Source organism: Zosterops lateralis (genome assembly GCF_965231275.1).
Source record: "Zosterops lateralis genome assembly, chromosome: 15".
In the NCBI taxonomy this organism is placed as follows: domain Eukaryota; kingdom Metazoa; phylum Chordata; class Aves; order Passeriformes; family Zosteropidae; genus Zosterops; species Zosterops lateralis.
Window position 1 is genome coordinate 7027634 of NC_139775.1, and position 21343 is coordinate 7048976.

Genomic DNA, 21343 nt, shown 5'->3' on the forward strand with positions numbered 1-21343 from the left:
ACCACAGAGTATGTGGAATCTCAGCAAGTTTTCAAATGTCATACATATTTCCTAAAACATTGTAACATATTCAAGATTATCTTATAGCAAATTCTGGCAATTAAGACCTTTTTTTTTGTCACAGGACTCCTAAATCGCACAAAATCCTAGAAACTACTTTCAGGTGACATTTCTACTACTACTTTTAGTCAATATATCAAATGTAACATGTTTAATATTTTGGCACTTTGATGGCTAAATATAGTAGATCTCTGAACACAGTGCTTGGGCTTCCACAAAGAGACACTGTTCTAGAGACTGTGCTGCTGACACTGTTCTGTTGCCCCTTTGTCACACGACTGTGTTTTTCACTCCAGAAAACTTGCACTTGTAGATTTTTACTGTTCTTTCATAGAAACCAAAGCCCTGTCCCTGGTACCTGTGTGTGATACCAGGGATGTACGTGTTGGCCAAAGCTGCCCCGTGCTTTGGTGATTGATTATTTGAGAACACAGAACTCTAGTACAGACTTCATGGATTTGATACTTAGAGAGCAGAGACAAAATGTCTGAGCACTTCCTCTTGCACTGTTGTGTTCTAGATCTGTAAGTCTTGAGTAATTTGTGACTATGTAGAAATGTGATTTTTTGGGGGGATTTTTTTTAGTTTCAGTGAATGTACCAAGAGAGAACAGTTTATGTTACAGATAAATGTCTACATTCACTAGAGTATTGGAGCATAATGTGATGTTCAGGTTCTGGAATCTTTGTGTTGGGTACAAGTGATTTGTTTTAAATTCTGATCACCTTTATTTCTTCTTCTAGAAGTCGAAGTGAGCCAGTGAGTGGAACATCAAAAGCAGTATGTAAAAACACAATCTCACACTTTTTTTCCTACACACTGCACTTAGTTCTAAACAATGCAGCCTTTTATTAATTTGCCAAACGTTAACTTAATATATTTTCCAGTAAAACTTAGTGTATGTTGTAAATACATTGTATTTGATTCAGCATAGTAAAAACTGGGTAATGCCATCATTTGCAGAGTTCTAATGTGAATATTGGTATTTGTGCCTAGTAATGCATTGTATTTCATATTGAATATGCCAGAATCTCTCCTGTATGACTCTGTGTTGTACAGATAATGTATGATCGTTTCCAGATCCTGTAGGCTCGAGGTTTGCACACTGAACATGGTGCCATGTTCTACATCTGTCTGTCTATAGCTAGTGATATGTATGTTTGTATAGGTTGTTGTGTGCTTTTTGTTTCTTGCAATAAAAACTGTTTGGAGTGTATTTTTTGCCATTTTCACATTGTATCACTTAGCTTTTGTTTTTAAATAACTTTTTTTTTTTTTGCCTAATGGTTTTTGAAAATGTTATCAAAAACCACTGAGAAATCATTATTGTGAAACTTGGTGCTGTTCCTTACTTTTGACTTGGGGGTTCAAACAAATACCAAATCCAGCATATCCCAGATGCTTTCAGGGGAGTTCTGTGCAGCTAAATGATTCCTTCCTGTGTCCCTAAATATTTGGGTATTTGTTCTTAAAACTGTATAATTGAAGTGATACTGTTTGGGCCCCCCTGAGTACAGAAATGTCTTTAATAGCCTGACGTGAATTTCAATATCGCTGCTACACAGAGTGGTATTCTAAAGTTCTGCATTTGATCTCTCCCCTTTATCTGGTGAAGCAGTTTAGTTCAACAGTTTGTCTGCAAATGTAACACAAATTTTGGCACCCTGTTATAGCCTGGGGCATTTGAGGGTGCAATCCCTGTCACTTTTCTTAACTTCTGCCTGCAGCACATTTTTGGGTCTGGGTGACTCCGGGGCTGGCTGCTGCTGTAATTCCCAAACGTTAAGCCTTTCTTTAGTATACCACCACTTGGAATTCACATTTGGAAAAGGGCAGTATTTTCCTTCAGGTTTGCAAACACTTGTACTACTGCTAACATATAATCCCACACGGAAATCCGTGCCTGGGGATGGGCTAGATCCTGGTGTTTCACTTGGGTCAGTACTGTGTGCAACTGTGCTTTTCCAATAGTCCTTAGAGTATCAAAGTACTATTTGGTGGGGTTTATTTTTTACCTTTATTTTAAGTATAACTGCTTCTCCTTCACTAGACTGGTGTGAGGCATTACACTAACCCTGGATCATTGGTTCTGATCACTTGATCAGCTATTAGGATAATTTAATCCAGAAATTCCTGAACTGTGAGGCTGTGTTCTGGGAAGAATACAGCTTCTTGTTCCCATGGAAACAATCAACTTCAAATTGAAAACTTGCTGTGTGTAGGTCTAAAACCACTAAATGTAACATCCATAATTCTATTGCTGATTGATTGCAATTCCTTTTGGAGATGAATGCCTCTCATTATGAGTTGGAGTTAGTTGAACTGGCCCAGTGACCCTAGCAGTTAATGTAATGCATTTATGTAAACCACGTTTATAGTATTTGATCTAATTCAGATGGGGTTTTATTTCTTGAAAACAGTTCTTTTTCTTTTTGTTTACTAGCATGTGTATAAACACAAACCACATGTTCATAAATAAAGTTAACATTCTTTTAGCCTCGTGTGTTCCCTGGCATGTCTGTATTACATTGCTCAGTAGCATCTTACCATAAGCTAATGTAGATGTGTCAAAAAGAAAAAAGGAAAAATCGCAGAGTGGGAGGGAAGACAGTGTGAGTGAGAACTAACAGCAGGAAAGGAAAAGCAAAGCAAAGCCATTCCCTGGTGTTCTCTGACTGTCCCTGGTCTGGGAGGGTGGAAGCCTTGCATCCGTCTGTACAGGCCCTCTCCCACTGGAAAAGCCCTGCAGCCTCTGCAGCTTCTGGGGCTGGAGACAAATAGTTTATCCTTAAGGCTAACTCAGGTCTTGGTGTGGGGGATTGTTTGTCCTTTTTTTTTTTTTTTTTTTTTTTTTAACACACATTTTTCTGCATATATTTCAGAGTAGAAGCTGGGTCTTGTGCAGTTGGAGTAAATCACTAGGAATCTTATCAGCTATTGATGGAGACTGAAGCTGCAAAGTTAAAATCAGTTTTCTTTTTTTAAAGGATGCACAAAAGCCGCTTATTTTTCATATCTTTTCATTGTCACCCTTTTCTGCCAGCTGCCATCCCACCCCTGGCACAGCCAAGCCCAGGGTGTGGGGCAGTGTCTGGGTGCCTTGGGGCTCTTTGGAGGCTGCACAGGGGCCGAGCTCTTTGGTTTAGTGCCCCCGGGCACAGCTGAGCCTCCCTGGCTGAGCTCTGGCTTTGGGGCAGCCCTGTCATTTCAGTGTAGCACCCCAGCAGTGAGAGCAGCCTTCTCCTCCTCTCTCCTGTCCCCTCACCCACTTGGCTTCCTGTCAGTTTCTGTTCAGTCTGCTGCACCACATGGGGGTTAAAACCTTGGCTGTTGACTTTAGGGTTTGGGGGTTATTTTTCTGGGTTGTATTTTGGGTTTTTTTTAACAATACTTCTGCAGTGTTATCTTAGGGTCGACTACAAATTTATAGAGATGTTGTTTCTACTTGACAGTTTTGAGGGACTGCCAGGAAATACTTCTGTAGAAATTTAAAAAGGGAAAAATGGCAAAAGTGTAGGATGGTTGAAAGATGGCCATGGGCAAAGGCACTGAAGAGTGCATTAATTATTTGTTTGCTGCTTTTGGTAGCTGTTCAGTATTGCCTCCTTTAAGAAATTAGACTCTTGCCTGCAGACTGTATAATAGCAGCTTCCTAAAAAACTAGAGGAAAGAATTAATAGTTTAACTGTTGGATTTCAGTTCCTGGTCAGTACTAGACCATTTAACACCAGAGCTTTCCTAATTTCTTGTTTGTTTCTGAAAAAGCCACAAAATTATAGCTGTGCCTGCCCTGAGAGAACACTGGCCTGCTTTTTCACGTGGCATATGGAGCGTGAAGCTTCAAAATGCTTGTGCAGACCTTTTGAACAGAATTAGGTACAAAGCATCCTGGAAGGAAGGAAAGATGGATCTTGGGGTAAGACTTGCAGAAGATTGATGGTTTTCTTGTCTAGGTCTCCGTGTTTCTCTCCAAAGACACATTTTCAAGAACTCTTTAGTTAGTAATGCAGGAATGCTGTTTGTGTTTTCCTGAAAACACAGAAGAGGAACAATTTAGTGGTGTGAGGAATCATCTTGTGCATGGAAATACTTTTTCCCAGTCTGCTAAAACTGGTTCCCTCAAATTCTCTGTTACATTAGGTAGTAAAGGACAAGACCTTTTTTAAGGAAAGGTTTTAATCTCTTTGCTGCCCCGTTAAGTGACTTCCTGGAGAGCTGTTCAGTTCACATTGTGAAATTTTATTTTACATTTTTGAGCAATTTAGATGTAATCAGTGATTCAAGTGTCTTTCTGGTACTGTTGTGCTAGCTCAAGTGCTGCTCATGGCATGATATAATTCAGTATGCTGCAGAAGGAACTAGATCGAGTTAACCTTTTTACTTGTGGCTAAACTTCTCTTCAGCAGTAGCTCTCTGGCCTCCAGCCTGAGGATGTCATTTCTGAGAGCTGTTCCATGGGCAGCTGGGAGGAGAAAAGTGGAGGCAGAAATTCCAGGCTTGTGCTCTCAATCCATGTTTTTATCATCGAGAGTACGCTTTGCACTTTCCTTTGTTCCTTTAGCTCTGGGCTGCTGTTAAAGATCAGGTTTGGTCTGATTGCAAGGAGTCATCTAAATTCTCACTGATGTGGGTGGCAGGGCCTGTGGTCTAGTATCATACAAGAAATTAGTTTTCTCAATTTTTATAGTCTACTCTGTTATAAACACCTTTATATAAATGATTTGAGCAGTTGGTTTTTCTCCAAAGTGGCAGGTTGTGGCTGCTGTTTTAGACGGGTTTTTATTTGGGTTTATTTGGGTACTGACAGAAGGGGCAGTGTGTGTGTGTTTTGGGGCTGCTGGGGATGACCTTCATTCTCACAGGCAGATGTGGGTTCACAAAATCATCACTGTGTGCATATAGAAATGATGAGGCATTCACTGATTGATTTACAAACTACACTAATATTATGCTACCTGGATTGATACTTCTTCCTCAATTAAATTTAATTTTTTAAAATTCCTTTTTAGCTGAAAATTGACAGCTTCCTTACCCTTTTGAGAGAGGTCCCTCTCTGAGATATTCTGAGCAATAAGTAGATCTCCATTGGGGTTGGTTATTTAAATTTCTTCTCATGAGCATGTAGATTTTATTAAGCCATCATAGATTTGGACTTTGTTTTGAATAAATACAAATGACACTGGGTTGGGATTTCTTTTGGGTGACACTCAGGGGGATATAGTGCAGAGATTCAGGCTATAGCTGTTGCTGTGTTTTGACTGTAGAACTTGAATATGTGTTTAATTTTTTGTGAACAGATTGATGACTCTTCTGCATCTATTTCTCTGGCCCAGCTTACTAAGGTATATATATATTCTTGTCAAATACTTAAAAAAGTGTTTGCTTCCTATTTTTAAATTGATACTGTGATCTATAAGGGAATAACTGTTGTCATTGGAAAGCCCCTTTCAATTTTTATTAACTTAAAAGTACTTACTTTAAAATGTGTGTATATTTTGATACTATCCTGTAAAGAGTAGTTCTCAGTTTGGGAAGATAGAAGGGGAGTACCTTATCAGCCTCAGCATAATGTTGCAGTATTACTCATCCTCAAGACACAAAGAAGAAGCTCTTCAGAAGCTGTTTTACCGTTTTTCATACGTTTCATTAATTTTGCGTTGGAAACTAACCCAGTTTGTACAGAAGAATTTAATTGGCTGTAAATTATGGACATTCCAGGGGGGTGTGACCAGCCACAAGAGAAGCGGTTCTGTACCATGGACAATTGCATGGCTATTCTTGAACCCCTAGTCATAGTTACAGACCCATTCTCTGAATGCTGCACAATTCATAAATTGTGGGATCTATACAGTGGACAACCCGATCTAATTTGTTTGAACGCAGACTGTGTAAATTGTGTAAATGTACCTCATTGTTTATAGGAATATACCAATGTGTATGTGTGGCATCTGAGCAGCTGTGACCTTTTGAAACTGTTGTAATGCCATGTTTTGCTCGGGAACTGCTTGCATTTTTGCTCACCAATGTGTAATTTGTCTGGGAAAGCACTAGTGACTGCACTGTGTGGACAGGCAAGTGCTCAACCACCAGTCCCTAAAGCTACAGGCTGTAGAGTAGGCAGGGTCTGAGGCAGAGCAGCTAGTTCTTTGTCATCAAGATAAAGACTGGAGTTCATTTCTAATAAAAAGAAATCTCTTCCCACTGGTAACTTTTCCTCCCTTCACTACAGAAATTAAATTGTATACATTTGGCAAAAAAACCCCAAACCCATTACATATATAAATATCTCTAGTTTGGAAGGTAGCCACCCAAAGAATTGGTCCCCATTAGTGCTGTCCCTAAATGTGTCCTCAGGTCTGTAACCTCATTTGAAGTTTTACTCTAAAATATGCAAAGCTGTCCAAGGGGTGGGGGTACACATTTAAGCTTTTGAGGATATTTAGGTATTTCAGAAAAATGCAGGAAGGTGACACCAAGTGGCTCAGCACTGTTACTCCCTCTAATGGCTCTAGTGCAGCCCGGCTCAGCACGGAGGCAATGTGTTAACAGTTCTCTGGTGATTATTACTATGTATGAAATGCCATATTTGAATTTTGGTCTATTCCTACTAATGTTTTGTGGCTTTTGGATGTGTTTTGTAAACCGTTTGGGTTCAAACAAATTAGTCAAGTATTATCTGTAAAGCTTTCTGTAACTGTTACTGGAAATGATTTCATAGTTGGCGATCCGGATTCTGTTACTGTGGAGAAACACTGTGTATATGAAACAACCATTTAATAAAATGTTGAAACTAGTTGGTTGCTTTTGTGAATGAATGCATACAAAACCAAACCATGAGTGCTTGAGCTGAGTGATAGGTGCTTGAAGGCCCAAGTCATTTACAGTCACTCCCTTAGACCCTGCTTGTATCTGGACTAGTGTGTAATAAAAACATTTGAATAAATATGACTTAAAAATCAGCTGGCTTCAGTAATTTGAAGAATCTAGTTGTGCAGAAGGTTTATATTACAGTTTGTGTGTTAAAAGGACATAGTCAACTGGAAAACTGCAGATTATCTTCACTGTAGTTTAAATCACTTCACAGGAAGAAATTAGGAGGGGAGAAGATGCAGTTTGGACTGCCTGCAGCTCCTACTGTGCAAATTTCTGCTGAAAAGAATTTTGCCTTGCTGAGAGTGTAAAATCCTTTGGTTTTTTTAATATGTGTTTGTCTGAAGCTGAGTTTCAGCAAGCAAACCTAACTGCCCCACCTCTGCAGTTCTGTGTCCTTTTAATACTGCAAAATGTAAATAATGCTGCTTGTATCCATCTTAATTCCTTGTCCAGTGGAGAGCTTCTCCTGCATATAGTCTGGAGCTTAAAAATCAGCGAAAAAATACTTGATATTGTTATTTATCTACACATAGCTTCAGTCCTTTGAAGGAAATTGGATTGGTTACACAAGTCTTGCTGTAAGGTACAAACAGAGCCTAAGGTTTGAGTGCCCAAGAGTGCTCTTTTCTAGTAGGTTCTCAGGCACATAAACATCATGTCATGGCATAAGGACTCCCCAGACCATCTTCAGCACAAATCTGTTTGGTATAAGCAGCTGCTCTCATGCAAGCTCAGCTAGTGTAGTGCTGCTCTTTACAGGATTGGATGAGTGGTGTTGTCTTGGGCTGCGTGGGCTTAAATGTGTTTCTAATGTGTGTGTCAAATAATTACCTGTTGCACAGACTGCCAATCTGGCTGAAGCCAATGCTTCCGAGGAGGATAAAATAAAAGCTATGATGACACAGTCTGGCCATGAATATGATCCAGTCAAGTAAGTGTTGCTAATGTGAAACTCGTTCTTTGATGTAAAAATTGTAGAGATGGTTTATTTTGAACAAGAGAGATGCATGAATCTCTTTTCCTTTTTTTCCCCAAAAACTTGTAGTTACATGAAGAAACCCGTGGGGCCACCTCCACCCTCGTACACCTGCTTTCGCTGTGGCAAACCTGGGCACTACATAAAGAACTGTCCAACAAATGGGGTAAGGCTTGGGGGACTTAGGGGGTGCTCAGTTTTTAATTTTTGTCTGGAGAGTCACATAACAAATGTGAATACTCACTGTAAGCATTGTGTCTTTTGGTGTGAAATACAGAGGTTACATAGCAGTGTTGCAGAGCCCTTTGGATTCAAGAAAAACTTGGAATTGTAAAATTTTTTTTTTCAGTACATCAGAGGCACCAAATATTCCCATATATCTTTTTTCTGTGAACCTCTGTGTATAGCTTGATATATCTCAAAATAAGTTTCTCCAAGCCCTGAATCCAGCTCCCTCCTGAATTGCCCTTTGGAGAAGGAGCAAGTTTGGGGGATTTCACCCTCAAGGAACCTGTAGTTAAGCCAAAGAATGTCAGTTAGTTCAAAACATTGCTTTGGCCTCTGGAACATCCTGGCTGCATTCGTGTAGGGAAAAGAGTGTTTTAGTCCAACAACCCTTACACTAGGTAAGAGGAGAGGGTTAAAGGTTTTTGTGCTTAAAATAGTCACTGAAATCTCATTTTCACTGTGGACCTTGAGATATGTCTGCATTTCTTAACAGGACAAAAATTTCGAGTCTGTTCCCAGAATTAAAAAAAGCACAGGAATTCCAAGAAGTTTTATGATGGAGGTGAAGGACCCCAACACAAAGGGTGCCATGCTGACCAACACTGGGAAATATGCAATTCCAACCATAGATGCGTAAGTATGGGATTGGCTGGACTGATCCAGAAAGGGAATGGGAGAAACCAGGTGGAAATGCACAAGTGGTGGTGCAGCCACATTGGCCAGCATCTGGAATTGTGGGGAGAAAGCATTGGCGTTGGATCACAGCTTTAAAATCCATGATGTTGCCTGACATTAAAATGGGGGTCCTGGTGCTCACTGCCCTGGGAGCTGGTTAAATGTGGGGTGTGCTGAGACTATTTCTGCAGAACATTTCAGCAGCATTTGTGATTGTGAGTGTTCTCTCTGGGAGCTCATTTTGCTTCTAGTTTGTCTTTCAAAAATTTCCTGTAAAATGTAATAAAGCAGCTATTGGACTGTGACTCCCTCCCTGTGAAGCAGGCTCAAGTTTTCCTGTTGCTTTAAACTAGGAAAACAGTTGTGTATGCTGAGTACAATGGCTGTTCTAAAATACGCTTGGTATCCCTTCTGATTTTCTCTCCTGGATGTCCTTGTTTTGGAAGCTGTAACACAAACTTCTTTCAGTTAGAAAATGTAGTAACTGGGAGACCAGCTTTATCCTGAGCCTCCAATTTACATTTAGCCTCTGGCAAAGGAGAGCTGGGATTCATTTTACCTGATATGAGCTGTCAAATAGTTTTCTAGTCTGAACTGATTTCTTAGTTGATCCAATGAACGGGATAGTTCTGCAGGAGAATTCCTCCCTCCCTCTGCTTGTGTTAGGGCTGTAGAAAAGTGGTTTAAACTAAATAGCTGTGTTTAGGAAGGCCAATGGAGAGGGAGAATTATTCCACATATTATTTTTCTTTGATAAAATTCAAAGCTTGGAAGAGTTTTCCCTTTAACTTCTTTCTTTTGCTTTCCCCATGCCACTTCCAGGGAAGCTTATGCTATAGGAAAGAAGGAGAAGCCTCCCTTCCTACCCGAGGAGCCATCCTCCTCCTCAGAAGAAGATGATCCTATTCCAGATGAGCTGTTGTGTCTCATTTGTAAGGATATAATGACAGATGCGGTTGTTATTCCCTGCTGTGGAAACAGTTACTGTGATGAATGTAAGTGTTACTGCCAGATTTGTTAATTCCAAACATCAAATTTGATCTTCTGAGAGCAGAAATAGGAGATAAGGAAATTGCTGTGTTAGTTCTGTTGAATACTTCAGCATGTCCTGAACAGGGAAAGATTCTTCTTGTGTAGATGAGGTGGAAAGCTTTTTTACCTCCTTAAGTTTCTAGTTAAATCCTCTTTGCCTGCAGAAGGAAGAGGATGAGGGGAGTGCATGTTAGTGCAGGTGGTTACTTTATTAGATATCGAATGCATTTATTTTGTCCAAAGCCCTTTCCCCTCACACAGAATTATGTCTCCAACTTTGGGCACTTACTGCCCAAAGAGCTGGCATTGAGGCATTTCATCCACATTCTTCCCTAGAACTAGTTAAAACCTTCAGAACTCAAACCTCCTTGTGGTTTTTTGGGATGTGTTTTATTCATTAACATGGAACAACTTCTTGCTGTACTAGAGTGGAAAAAAGACCAGTTGAGATGTCACGTGCCAGTCTGTTCTGCATCTTTGTGTATTACCACAGTGAAATATCAACCCTCTGCTGTATGCTAGAAATTGTTTTAGAATTTCAGAATGGTTTGGCTTGGAAGGAACCTTAAAGCTCATCTCATTCCAGCCTCCCTGCCATGAGCAGGGACACCTTCCACTAGCCCAGGTTGCTCCAAGCCCCATCCAAACTGGTCTTGAACACTTCCAGGGATGCCACAGCTTCTCTGGGCAACCTCTGCCAGTTTTTTGCACTATAGAACATTTACGGCTTCAGGCTTTCCATTCAAGAGCATATTTCACCATTAACCATATGCTTGTTTTTGTAATTAATGAGAAGCAAAAAAGCTTACTTAGTTTGGCTATAAACTACTTTAATATTCTAATTATTCTCAGGTATTAGAACAGCACTACTGGAGTCTGAGGAACACACATGCCCTACCTGCCATCAGACAGATGTTTCTCCTGATGCTTTAATTGCCAACAAGTTTCTGCGCCAGGTAACGTGGTGACTTTAGCCTCAACTCTTTGTTTAATCTATTTGTAAAGAGCTGGAAGGGACAAAAGTATTCATTTAGATCTCCTAAAGCAAGGCTGAACTCAACAAGGCTAAGTTTACATTTCAAATACATTATCTATTTTTACAGAAGCCTATGGCTCATTAGAGACAATCTGGCAAATTCAGGACACACTCATGTTTAATGGGATGTCTTCACTTTCAAATTGGGTGTTAACAGCAAAGTACTTTTAATCCAGAGACTCTGAGGTACAGTCATTGATACCAGAGTTTGGGATGTGTTCACAGCTGTGTGTTGGTTGGTTTAGGATAAATAGCACTTAGAGGAACACACAGTGATTTTTCTGTAGGGATGCTTTTGTTCATATCTCTACCGAAGTTCATTATCACCTTTTCAAACATGTTCCCTTACCTCTAGGCTGTTAACAACTTCAAAAATGAAACTGGTTACACAAAAAGGCTCCGTAAGATTCAGCAGCAGCAGCAGCAGCAACAACAGCAGCAGCAGCAGCAGCCACTGCCTCCACCACCGCCACCCCCACCGCCGCCCCTGATGCGGCAGACGATAACGCGCACCCTGCAGCCGCTGATGCGCCCGGCCATGGCCCGGCAGCAGGACCCGCTGATGATCCCGCTGGCCTCCCTGGCCTCCCGCTCTGCCCTCTCCTCCCTGGGCCCCGGGCCGTCCATGGCAGCTGGGCTGCCCGTCAATCCCTCCTCTGTGGTTGTCTCTGATCTCCCTCCAGCTGTGTCCCTCTCTCTCCGCGGGGAAAAGCCAGATGGACCTTTCCGGTAAGGAGATCTGGAGATCCACAACAATGCTAAAGAAATCAATGTGCTTAGGTTAGATTTTTCTCCAGTTTCACAGCTAGCACCCTGTGTATCATTAGTGACAGCTGCAGGTCACTGTGGAAGTTGTGGGTCTGTTTTTACTTGGAATGAGGACACTTCAGTAAATAGAACAAGCACCTCATACAAGAATTTTCTTGGCAATATTTCTGTTTGGTTCCCTTACCAGTCTTTCAGCACAGGTTTGCCCTGAAGGAGGGACTGGCTTTGATCTGAAGTGGACAGCCATTCCTAGAGTAGCCATTTAGTTCCATCAGCCCTTAAAATCTCATTAATTTCTCTTTAGTACTGAGGAAATAATATTTTCATGCAAAAATCTGTACCAGTGTTTGGGGTTACATCCTTTAACTATGCTGCCTTGGATGCACAGAGCCAGTGTGTCCAGAGGGCTACCAGGCTCAGCTGTGCCATCAGTACAAGAGTCACAATTCAGAGGAGCACAGAAACATTTTATAATGGAATTTCAGTTCTTGCATCTTCCAAAGCTGAGGTTCAGTGCATGGCTTATATGGATTCTCATCCTTTCAAGTGCTGCTTAATCAAATATTTTTCCAGAGAGCTTCCTCTCTAAATGCCAATATCTAGACTCCTCAGCAGTGGTTCCTCTGGAGCTTGCCAACTTCACAGGTGTAAATCTGGTGAAGATTATTTTTAAATATCTTTTCATTTAGTAAAATCAGCCTTTTCTCATCTTGAACTTTATATTTCAAAATATATTTCACTTCAAAGCAGTGTTTCAATAATAAAAATGTGTTGTTTTTACAGTGATGCCGATGCTGTTTTGCCTCCTGCTCTGATGACTGCTGCTGAGCTTTCCAAATCTTCCCCTTTGTCAATCAGCAGTTTGTTGGAGGAGAAGGTAAATTTTATTTCAACGCATACAATGATTCTTACATTCTAGTAGAGCTTATTTTGTGACTGTTTGCATTTATTCCCAAGGGCTATCAGGTTCCTGTGCTGAGACAACCAGCGATACCAAGTCTTCTGGGCCCTCAAGGACAATCAATACCCACAACTGGTAAGAAACTAAAACTTTAGAACCTTGTCCAAAAAGTTGTCTTCAGATACTTACTGGGTTTTGTTTTTTTTCCTGTCCCTGCTGCAAAAGGTCATCCAATGAGAGCTGGTGCACTTCGCAGGCCAGGCTGGGAACTGTAAGTATTCAACAGAAATTTAATGTATTACTACTTGTAACTGGTTATATTAATCTGTAACACATCACTTAGACAACAGCTGATTTATAATGAAATAATAGTTGTGGAGAATTCAAGTGGTAATTAATTTTCAAGTGGCTTAATTTAAATTAGCTTTAACAAAGGGGACCTATGCTTACAGTCAGATTATTGAAAAATAAAACTCCAGTACATAATTGAAAAGAAGATTCTGAATAATGAACACTTTTTGGGAAACCTAAAATACATCTAAAAATTAAATGTAATTAAAAGATCAGATGGAAAAGCACCCTTTTGATTGCTGACTGAATAGGGCTGAAGAAATTGATTTCCCGGTAGGAATCACCCTCCAACATTCTTTCTTTAACAACTTAGTTGATATTGGTTGAGCAAATTATTGAAAAATTAGAGGCTATTATTTTTATGAGAGTTTTGTATTTCTCTAGTTTAGTCATCTCAAAGTGCCAAGCTGCTTTTTCTCATTAGAGAGGAGCCTGTTTATCTGTTATCACAGTCTCAAATTAGTTCTTTATTTGTTAGAGATTCGTTATAGCCAGGCTGTAAGGGTCATTGTTTTTATAAAGTCTGAAAGATAAATCAAAGCAAAATCCAGGATCCATCCCCCAGGTTATCTAAAATCTCAAATCCAGTAAACAAGAGAAAAAACAATTCAGGGACAAGAACAGGCCAAATACATCATGAGGCAGGAGCTCAGGAAACAGATGTGGGAGAGGTTAGGAGAGGTCTGAGAGGTGAGTTAATTCCTGCACAGTGCTTGGAGACTCAGGAGTGCGGAGCTCAAGGTGTGTCCAGGAGGGGCAAGGAGCACTGGGTGCTTGGCTCATGGGAGATGGGGGTCTCATGGCAGCCTCACCCACAGTCCCAAAGCTCAGTAAGGCGAGAAGGCTGAGGGAGCTGCTGGGGCCAGGATGTGCAAGGCAAGTATGAGGCTCCAGGACTGAGTGTAGTCTCGAGTGAACAGAAAGCCGGAGACCAGTGAAAACCAGGAGTGCTCCCGCCGTGCTGCCGCTTCGCTTTCCTCTGTACGCTCAGGGCAGGCTGTGACAAACAGTGACACGTGTTTTTGGGTTTCTTTAAAGTTCAAATCGAGGACGCCCGCACAGTGACCGTGCCCAAAGGACTCAGGCCCCATCACTGCCAGCATCAGCACCAGTCTTTGTGCCTGTGCCTCCACCTCCCTTGTATCCTCCACCACCCCATGCTCTTCCTCTTCCTCCGGGGGTACCACCACCACAGTTTCCTCCTCAGTTTCCACCTGGGCAGCCTCCATCCGCTGGGTACACTGTCCCCCCTCCCGGATATCCCCCAGCTCCTGCAAACATGTCATCAGCTTGGGTCCCAACAGCAGTGCCAGCGGCTCATTCAAACACCATCCCAACGACACAAGCACCTCCTCTCTCTAGGGAGGAGTTTTACAGAGAGCAACGGAGGCTTAAAGAGGAGTAAGTATTTGGCTCGCTAACATTGCCTTGTTTTTGTGTCTGTATCGGGGGAGCGTATTGGACTGCGGTTACACTAAAGTGCATCTGACCTAGCAAAAGTGACATAGTGTTTCTTCCAATATACTTTTTCATTGCAGATGGTAAATATGCAAAGCTAAACCGAGACAAATGTAATTCTAGAACTTTTCCTAAAACTTGTAGGAACTGTTTTTGCTTAAGTAGGATGTTCACCTTTTGCATTGCATGCAGTAAACATTTTCTCATATTGGCCATGTTTTGTTTCTTGATGTCTTTTGTAATAAAGGTCAAACTATAATTGTAATAAAGGTCAAACTTATTTTAACAGGGAAAAGAAAAAGTCCAAACTTGATGAGTTTACAAATGATTTTGCTAAGGAATTGATGGAATATAAAAAGATTCAAAAGGAGCGTAGGCGTTCGTTTTCCAGGTAACTGCTTTACATGTCCGTAATGGAGAAGCAGATTGTCTAGAGGAATCAGGAGGAGTTCCACTCCACCTCCCTGTCGTTAGATGGATTGGATGATTGAGGGATGAGCAGTGACAAGAGTGTCATGTGCAGGTTATTGGCTCCAGTGTGGCAAGAGATTGCAGGTGACTGAATTAGCATTGGGCAGCAGGCACGAAGGAGCGCTAAGGGTCTGTCTTGCTAAGGTGTCTCTGCAGTGGTGTCCTTCACTACCTGACAGCCCTGAGGAGGCCAGGAACAGAATAGCTGTAAGGCCTGTATTTTCAGTGTCTTGCTATTCTGATTGTAACCAAGCAGTTCAAGCAGTCTGGAGGAGATAGGTGAGAGAAATCATCCTCATTTCTGCTTTTGTCCATCTCATGTGGATACATGAGATGTTTGAACGTGGACTGGGGGCTTTCACTTTTGGGTGACATGGTTAAATTTTTCTTGGGAATTAAAAGCTCAGACTTATTTGTAAGGAAACCTGAAATTGATGAGGGACTTGGAGAGGAGGAATGATGCTAATGAACATAGGAATCATGTGAAATGATTCATTAAAAATAGTAGAAGAAAAACCTGAGGGTAGCTGCTGTTTTCTGTCCCCAAAAATCCCTTGGGCAGGAGTGATTGTTAGCAGTGCTGTCAGGAGCTTTCCCAGAGTCGTGGCACTGGGGCATGTGACTAGACTGAGGATAGGAGCTTTTAGATGGGATTTTCCTTGCAATGCAGTCACTTGCTTTGGTTAGAGCTGGAGGGATGTGCAGGACGTTTTTGGGACACCTGCCTGGCAGTGTGGATTTCATAGGCCTGTCTATAGGTCCTTTGCAGTATTAGGATTGTGCATTCTGTCCAAATTCCCAAAAAAGAGTGACGTTAACTAGACCAAGCTGGCATTTTAACATTGGGCTTTGCTGTCTTCAGGCTACGTGGTGTTTTCTCGATGTGATTCTGCACTGTAGCCACTCAGATTTGTTCTTTTTGCATCTTACTGCAACAAAAATTATTTGCACTGCATGTGGTTGCCAAGTAGTGACAAATGTGCGTGTTCCTGTACCAGTAGAGGCCAGTGTAACCACCTGAAATCTGTCTGTAGCTCTGGTAGCTCATGTGATAGAGTGAGTGGAAGTAGACTGACCCTTCTCTGTGTTCTGACACTAACAAAGCAGCAGCTGTTCTGTCTTGTGAGCAGAAACTTTTACGTGTTATCAAGTTCTTCAATTTGCAGTAGCTTTATGTCAGCAGCTGAAAGAAGCTTTGACATAAGCATGTGGACAGGAAAGAAAAAAATAAATGTGGGAGGAAAATATTTGAGGAGAATGACTGTTTGGAATTAACTTCATCCATATTTTTTTTTGTGTTGTGTTTTTTTAAGGTCCAAGTCTCCCTATAGTGCTTCATCCTACTCTAGAAGCTCGTACACCTACTCCAAGTCACGCTCAGGTTCGTCGCGCTCCCGCTCCTACTCGCGCTCCTTCAGCCGCTCCCATTCCCGCTCCTACTCGCGGTCGCCGCCGTACCAGAGACGAGGCAAAGGGAAGAGTCGGAACTACCGATCCCGTTCCCGGTCCCACGGCTACCACCGCTCCCGCTCCCGCTCACCCCCGTACCGGCGCTACCACTCCCGCTCCCGGTCCCCGGTGTTCCGCGGACAGTCCCCCACCAAACGTGCCGTCCCGCAGAGCGACGCCGAGCGCGAGTACTTCAACCGCTACAGGGAGGTGCCCCCCTACGACATGAAAGCTTACTATGGCCGCTCGGTGGACTTCAGGGACCCCTTTGAGAAGGAGAGGTACAGAGAGTGGGAGAGGAACTACAGAGAGTGGTATGAGAAGTTTTACAAGGGCTACGCCGTGGGCGCTCAGCCACGGCCTCCGGTGAACAGAGAGAACTTCTCTCCGGAAAGGTTTGGCCCGCCTGGGACCAGACGAGAGAATTCTCCGTATGCTCGGGGACGGAGGGAGGAGTATCCCGCTGGGCAGAGCCACAGGAATCGTAATGTAGCTGGAAACTACCCTGAAAAGCCTGGGAGAGAGAGCCATGGCATCAAAGATCCTACAAAATCAAAAGAGAAGGAGGTGGAAAATCCACTGGGAGATGGCAAAGGCAATAAGCATAAAAAACACCGGAAGAGAAGAAAAGGAGATGAAAATGAAGGATTTCCCAACGTTGAGCTGTTAGAAGGGGCAAGAAAACCAAGAGAGCCAGTTCCAACAGAAGATGCTAAAACAGACTCTCTGTTCATGCTGCCAAGCAGGGATGATGCCACCCCTGTAAGGGATGAGCCCATGGAAGCGGATTCCATTGCTTTCAAACCAGTGTCTGAAAAGGAGAAAAAAGAGAAGGATAAGCCAAAAGCAAAGATTGAGAAAACAAAGCGGAAAGTGGAAGCAGCGGCTGCTCCGAAGAAGGACAATGTGACAAAACCACCTAAAGCTTCCCAGGAAAAGGTGGACCCCGATCGTGAGAAATCGCCTCGAACAGAACCTCCTGTGAAAAAAGTCAAGGAAGAGCTGCCAAAGACTGACAGTGTTAAAGCCTCTTCCTCTCAGAAGGATGAGAAGGCTCTTGGTACACCACGGAAGGCTCATCCCAAAGTGGCAAAGGATCACCCAGAAACCAGACCAGCCAAGGAGGAGAAGGCAAAGAAGGAACACCCTAAAGAAGCCAAGGCAGAGAAGCCTTCCAGCAAGGAGGATAAATCAAAAAAACCTGCTGAGAAAAGCAAACTTTCCGATGCCAAACTTGAGAAAAGGAAAAGAAAGGCAGAGGAAAAGGCTGATAAAGAACATGAAGCCACTTCTGCAAAGGCCTCTAAAGCCGAAACTGCAGAACTGAAAACGTCGCCCAAGGGGAAGGCTGAGCCCGAGGGGGAGAAAGGAGAGCGGACACCAGAAAAGGATAAAGCTGCTTTTCTAAACAACCCGTCCAAAAAGATTAAACTTAACCGAGAAACTGGAAAAAAGATAGTGAGCGGAGAAAACGTGCCACCTGGAAAAGAAGCTGTGGAGAAACCTGAGCCCAGCAGCAGCAAAGTTAAAGCAGAAAAGGCAAAGGGAAAAGCAAGGAGGAAAGTGACGGCAGCTGACGGCGCTAGCTCGACTCTTGTGGATTACACAAGGTACCTCAGCAGTTATTTTCCTTTTCTTTCTTTCCTTCTCCCCCTCTCCAATTCTCAATGATGCCTGAGGAAAGGAACAGCTAAATTTGTGCTAAATGAGGGAATATTCTGTGGTCTTCCTTATGAAACTATACTTGGGTTAAACTCAGGTATTGTTAAGGAAAACAGCAGTTTGTACTGTACGGAAGCTGGTAGGGTTAATTCACTGGTGATGCAAACACAAGACAATTGTTGAAGACTTAAGATAGTGTCTTGGTAATCTAAAAAACTTCTAAAATACCAGTTTTTCTAAGGAAGAACTGAAGCATGAGGATAAAACTTACAAAACCTTGCCTGTCTGTACCTCTTTATAATTGCTTGCTTTCATGTTGAAAGAAGAATGGATATCTAATTTATCTGCCACTGGGAGAAATAGGACATGAAGGAATTACCAGATCAGACAGTCTCCAATCTGATAATCTTGTGTCTTTATTAATTAAATGTATAGTAGCAAGATACTAAATTAATTGATTGCTCATAATCTCAGCCAGTGGACTCAGCCTTTCTCTTGTCTGTTCCTTTAATTGAATATCCTTGAGGAAAATGCTGAGAATTTAGAATTGAAACACAAGCCAGTTTATAAAACGTTCCCAAAGCTGTCTGTTTGTGCATCCCGTTACTAATGTCCATGTTTTTCCTCCTAGCACGAGTTCCACTGGGGGAAGCCCTGTCAGGAAGCCTGAGGAGAAGCCAGACACCAAACGAACTGTCATTAAGACCCTGGAGGAGTATAACAATGACATAACAGCCCCTGCTGAGGATGTCATTATCATGATCCAGGTCCCTCAGTCCAAGTGGGATAAAGATGACTTTGAGTCTGAAGAGGAAGACATCAAATCCACCACCCAGATGCCCCCAGCTATGGGAAAACCCACCAGTGTTATCAAACCTGTGAGTGCAAAGGCACCAAACCCTCTCAAACACACTGAAAAGGAGACAGAGCCTCTGGAGAAGACACAGAAATCTGCAAAGGAGACGAGTTATGAAGGCACCCAACACGATGCCAAGAGTTCAAAAAGTTCTGTGTTGAGTGAAAAAGGTAAAACCAAAGACCGGGATCATTCTCTGTCAGACAAGGACGGTTCTGAGAAAAGGAAGAGCAGTGTTCAGCCAGAAAAGGAGCACTCAGAACGTGCAGCTGAACAAGGAAATGGAAAAACTGTATCTCAATCTTCCAAAGATGGCAGATCTTCAGAGAAGCACGATAGTGGCCGTGGCTCTGCTGCAAAGGACTTCACTCCCAACCGAGACAAGAAGTCTGACCATGATGGCAGCAGGGAGCATTTGAGTTCCAAGCGCAGGGATGAGAAGAGTGAATCAGCACGGAGGAAAGACTCCCCATCCCGTGTCAGAGACTCCACAGCAGTGCAGAAGAGCAAACCAAGGGAGGAGCGTGTGGAGCCACCCAAGAAGGGCCCTGCGGAGGCCAAGAGGAGCAGCTACAGTCCCCCACGGGAGCGCAAGCCCCCCGAGCACAAAGCCGTGCACGACCCCAAGCGCCCCGCCGAGGAACACAAACCTCCGGATAAAAACCCGGGCAAGGAGAAGGAGAAACACGTGCCAGAAGTGAAGAACAATAAGGAGAAAGAGCCAGCTGGGAATAAACCAGCAGTGAAACAGGACTCGCCAGAGGTGAAAGCAGAGAAGGAGAGTGTGGCGGGTCAGAGCGATAAGGGCGCGGCCAAACCAAAGCCGCCGCCCAGCAGCGCTGCGCGCCTCTCGTCCGACCTCACCCGCGAGACCGACGAGGCCGCCTTCGTGCCTGACTACAACGAGAGCGACAGCGAGAGCAACGTGTCTGCAAAGGACGAGGAGGCTGCGGGGAAAACGCCCAAAGAGGCCAAGGAAAAGGCTGTGGATAAGGTGAAAGAGGAGGCGGCAGCCCCGGCTCCCACCGAGCAGCCCGAAGTGGGCAGGAGCCAGAGCCAGAGCAGCCCCAGCGTCAGCCGCAGCCGCAGCCACAGCCCCTCCGAGAGCCAGACACGGAGCCACAGCAGCAGTGCCAGCTCAGGGGAGAGTCAGGACAGCAAGAAAAAGAAAAAGAAGAAAGAGAAGAAGAAACACAAGAAGCACAAGAAACACAAGAAGCATAAGAAACATGTGGGCAATGAAACAGAATTGGAAAAGAGCCAAAAACACAAACACAAGAAGAAAAAATCGAAGAAGAGCAAAGATAAAGAGAAAGACGACCAAAAAGTGAAATCTGTCACGACATAAACCGACAGATAATGAAAAAATGACTTAATTACTAAGTCATCTGTATGATCTTTGTTAAAATGTAAACGACTTCAAGCGTTGTAAATAATAACATGAAAGACCCTGTGCTGCACTTAAAATATTGCTGCTTGATTATTTGATTTTTACATCAGAGCTTTATAAAAAGTGAACATTTTGTACAGAATTGTGAGTTGTGACCATGTAACATGAAAGGTTTTGCTGGGGCATCTTCTTTTTAACCACCGTTAATTATTTTGGGTGGAGTTTACTGTACTGTGAAGATTCTCACATTCGGGTTTTTTTTAATTGCCTGGCAGAAGCAGCTGGTACCAGTTACCAAATACCAGCGGGTGAAATGCAGAATACATTACAGCCCTGTTATGTCACTTTTTGATTACAATAAAAACATTTTCAGTAAATGACCCAATGTGAGATTTCCAGTGGGAGTTGCGTGTGAGCAGAGAACATTCCAATCAATCCTTCCCATTCCTGGAAGTGTCCAAGGCCAGGTTGGTCAGGGCTTGGAGCAGCCTGGTGTAGTGGAAGGTGTTCCCTGCCTGTGGCAGAGAGGTGGGACTGGGTGGGCTTTATGGTCTTTCAACCCAAACCATGCCAGGTTTCTAACAGTAGTGCCAGAGGAAAAGCTTGCTGGGAACCATTGTGTGGGAAAAAATAACTTACAAAGGGGTTTAATTTTGGGAAAACTGGCAGGACCTGCCCTTGGTGGAGAATGAGGAAGTGCTGGGGGTGGTGTATGCCAAGGAGCTGGGGGTTTGTAGGGTAGAACATGGTATATGGCCCCAAAGCTGCAGCCCCTCTTGGTGCTGGCACTGACTGCCTCAGGTCATGTTACACACGAAGCTGTTGTCCATTTGAGTTGGAGCTCTGTGGTCATTAAGGTCCCTTCCAGCCAAAACCAGTCTGGAATTTCCCAGCACACATTTGTACACAGGCTTAAACTCCCTGTAATTTGCATTTTCTTTCCCAGTGCTGCTCACCAGGTGTTGATGTTCTAAACAGAACTGTTTGGTCAGTGTTGGGTATGGGGGTGACACCTGACAGCCCTGACCCCTCTGTGATTGATGTGTGGGGCTCAGAAGGGGCAGGATAGGGAAGCCTGGAAAGGCAGGATCTTGCTCTGAGCAGTGACAGGAGATAGAAAATGGAAATCAATAGCTGGACAGTTTTAAGATGTAATT

At 43.1% G+C, this 21343-nt stretch overlaps 1 protein-coding gene across 4 annotated transcripts in view; it reads left to right on the forward strand.

Annotated features, from left to right (window-relative positions):
- Positions 1-20566, forward strand: part of RBBP6 (RB binding protein 6, ubiquitin ligase) — a 28696-nt gene extending 8130 nt beyond the window's left edge. Inside the window, exons 3-18 of one of the 4 annotated variants that reach the window (XM_083872538.1) lie at positions 125-163; positions 804-840; positions 5358-5402; positions 7776-7864; positions 7979-8075; positions 8631-8770; positions 9635-9807; positions 10697-10800; positions 11236-11609; positions 12432-12525; positions 12606-12684; positions 12775-12820; positions 13939-14301; positions 14648-14749; positions 16143-17888; positions 18572-20566. In XM_083872538.1, coding sequence (XP_083728664.1) covers positions 125-163; positions 804-840; positions 5358-5402; positions 7776-7864; positions 7979-8075; positions 8631-8770; positions 9635-9807; positions 10697-10800; positions 11236-11609; positions 12432-12525; positions 12606-12684; positions 12775-12820; positions 13939-14301; positions 14648-14749; positions 16143-17888; positions 18572-20144 — 5101 coding nt within the window. In that variant the 3' untranslated portion in view covers positions 20145-20566. The remainder of the gene's footprint in view (positions 1-124; positions 164-803; positions 841-5357; positions 5403-7775; positions 7865-7978; positions 8076-8630; positions 8771-9634; positions 9808-10696; positions 10801-11235; positions 11610-12431; positions 12526-12605; positions 12685-12774; positions 12821-13938; positions 14302-14647; positions 14750-16142; positions 17889-18571) is intronic. The other 3 variants (XM_083872540.1, XM_083872539.1, XM_083872541.1) reach the window with 3 other exon arrangements.
- Positions 20567-21343: the final 777 nt, after the last annotated feature.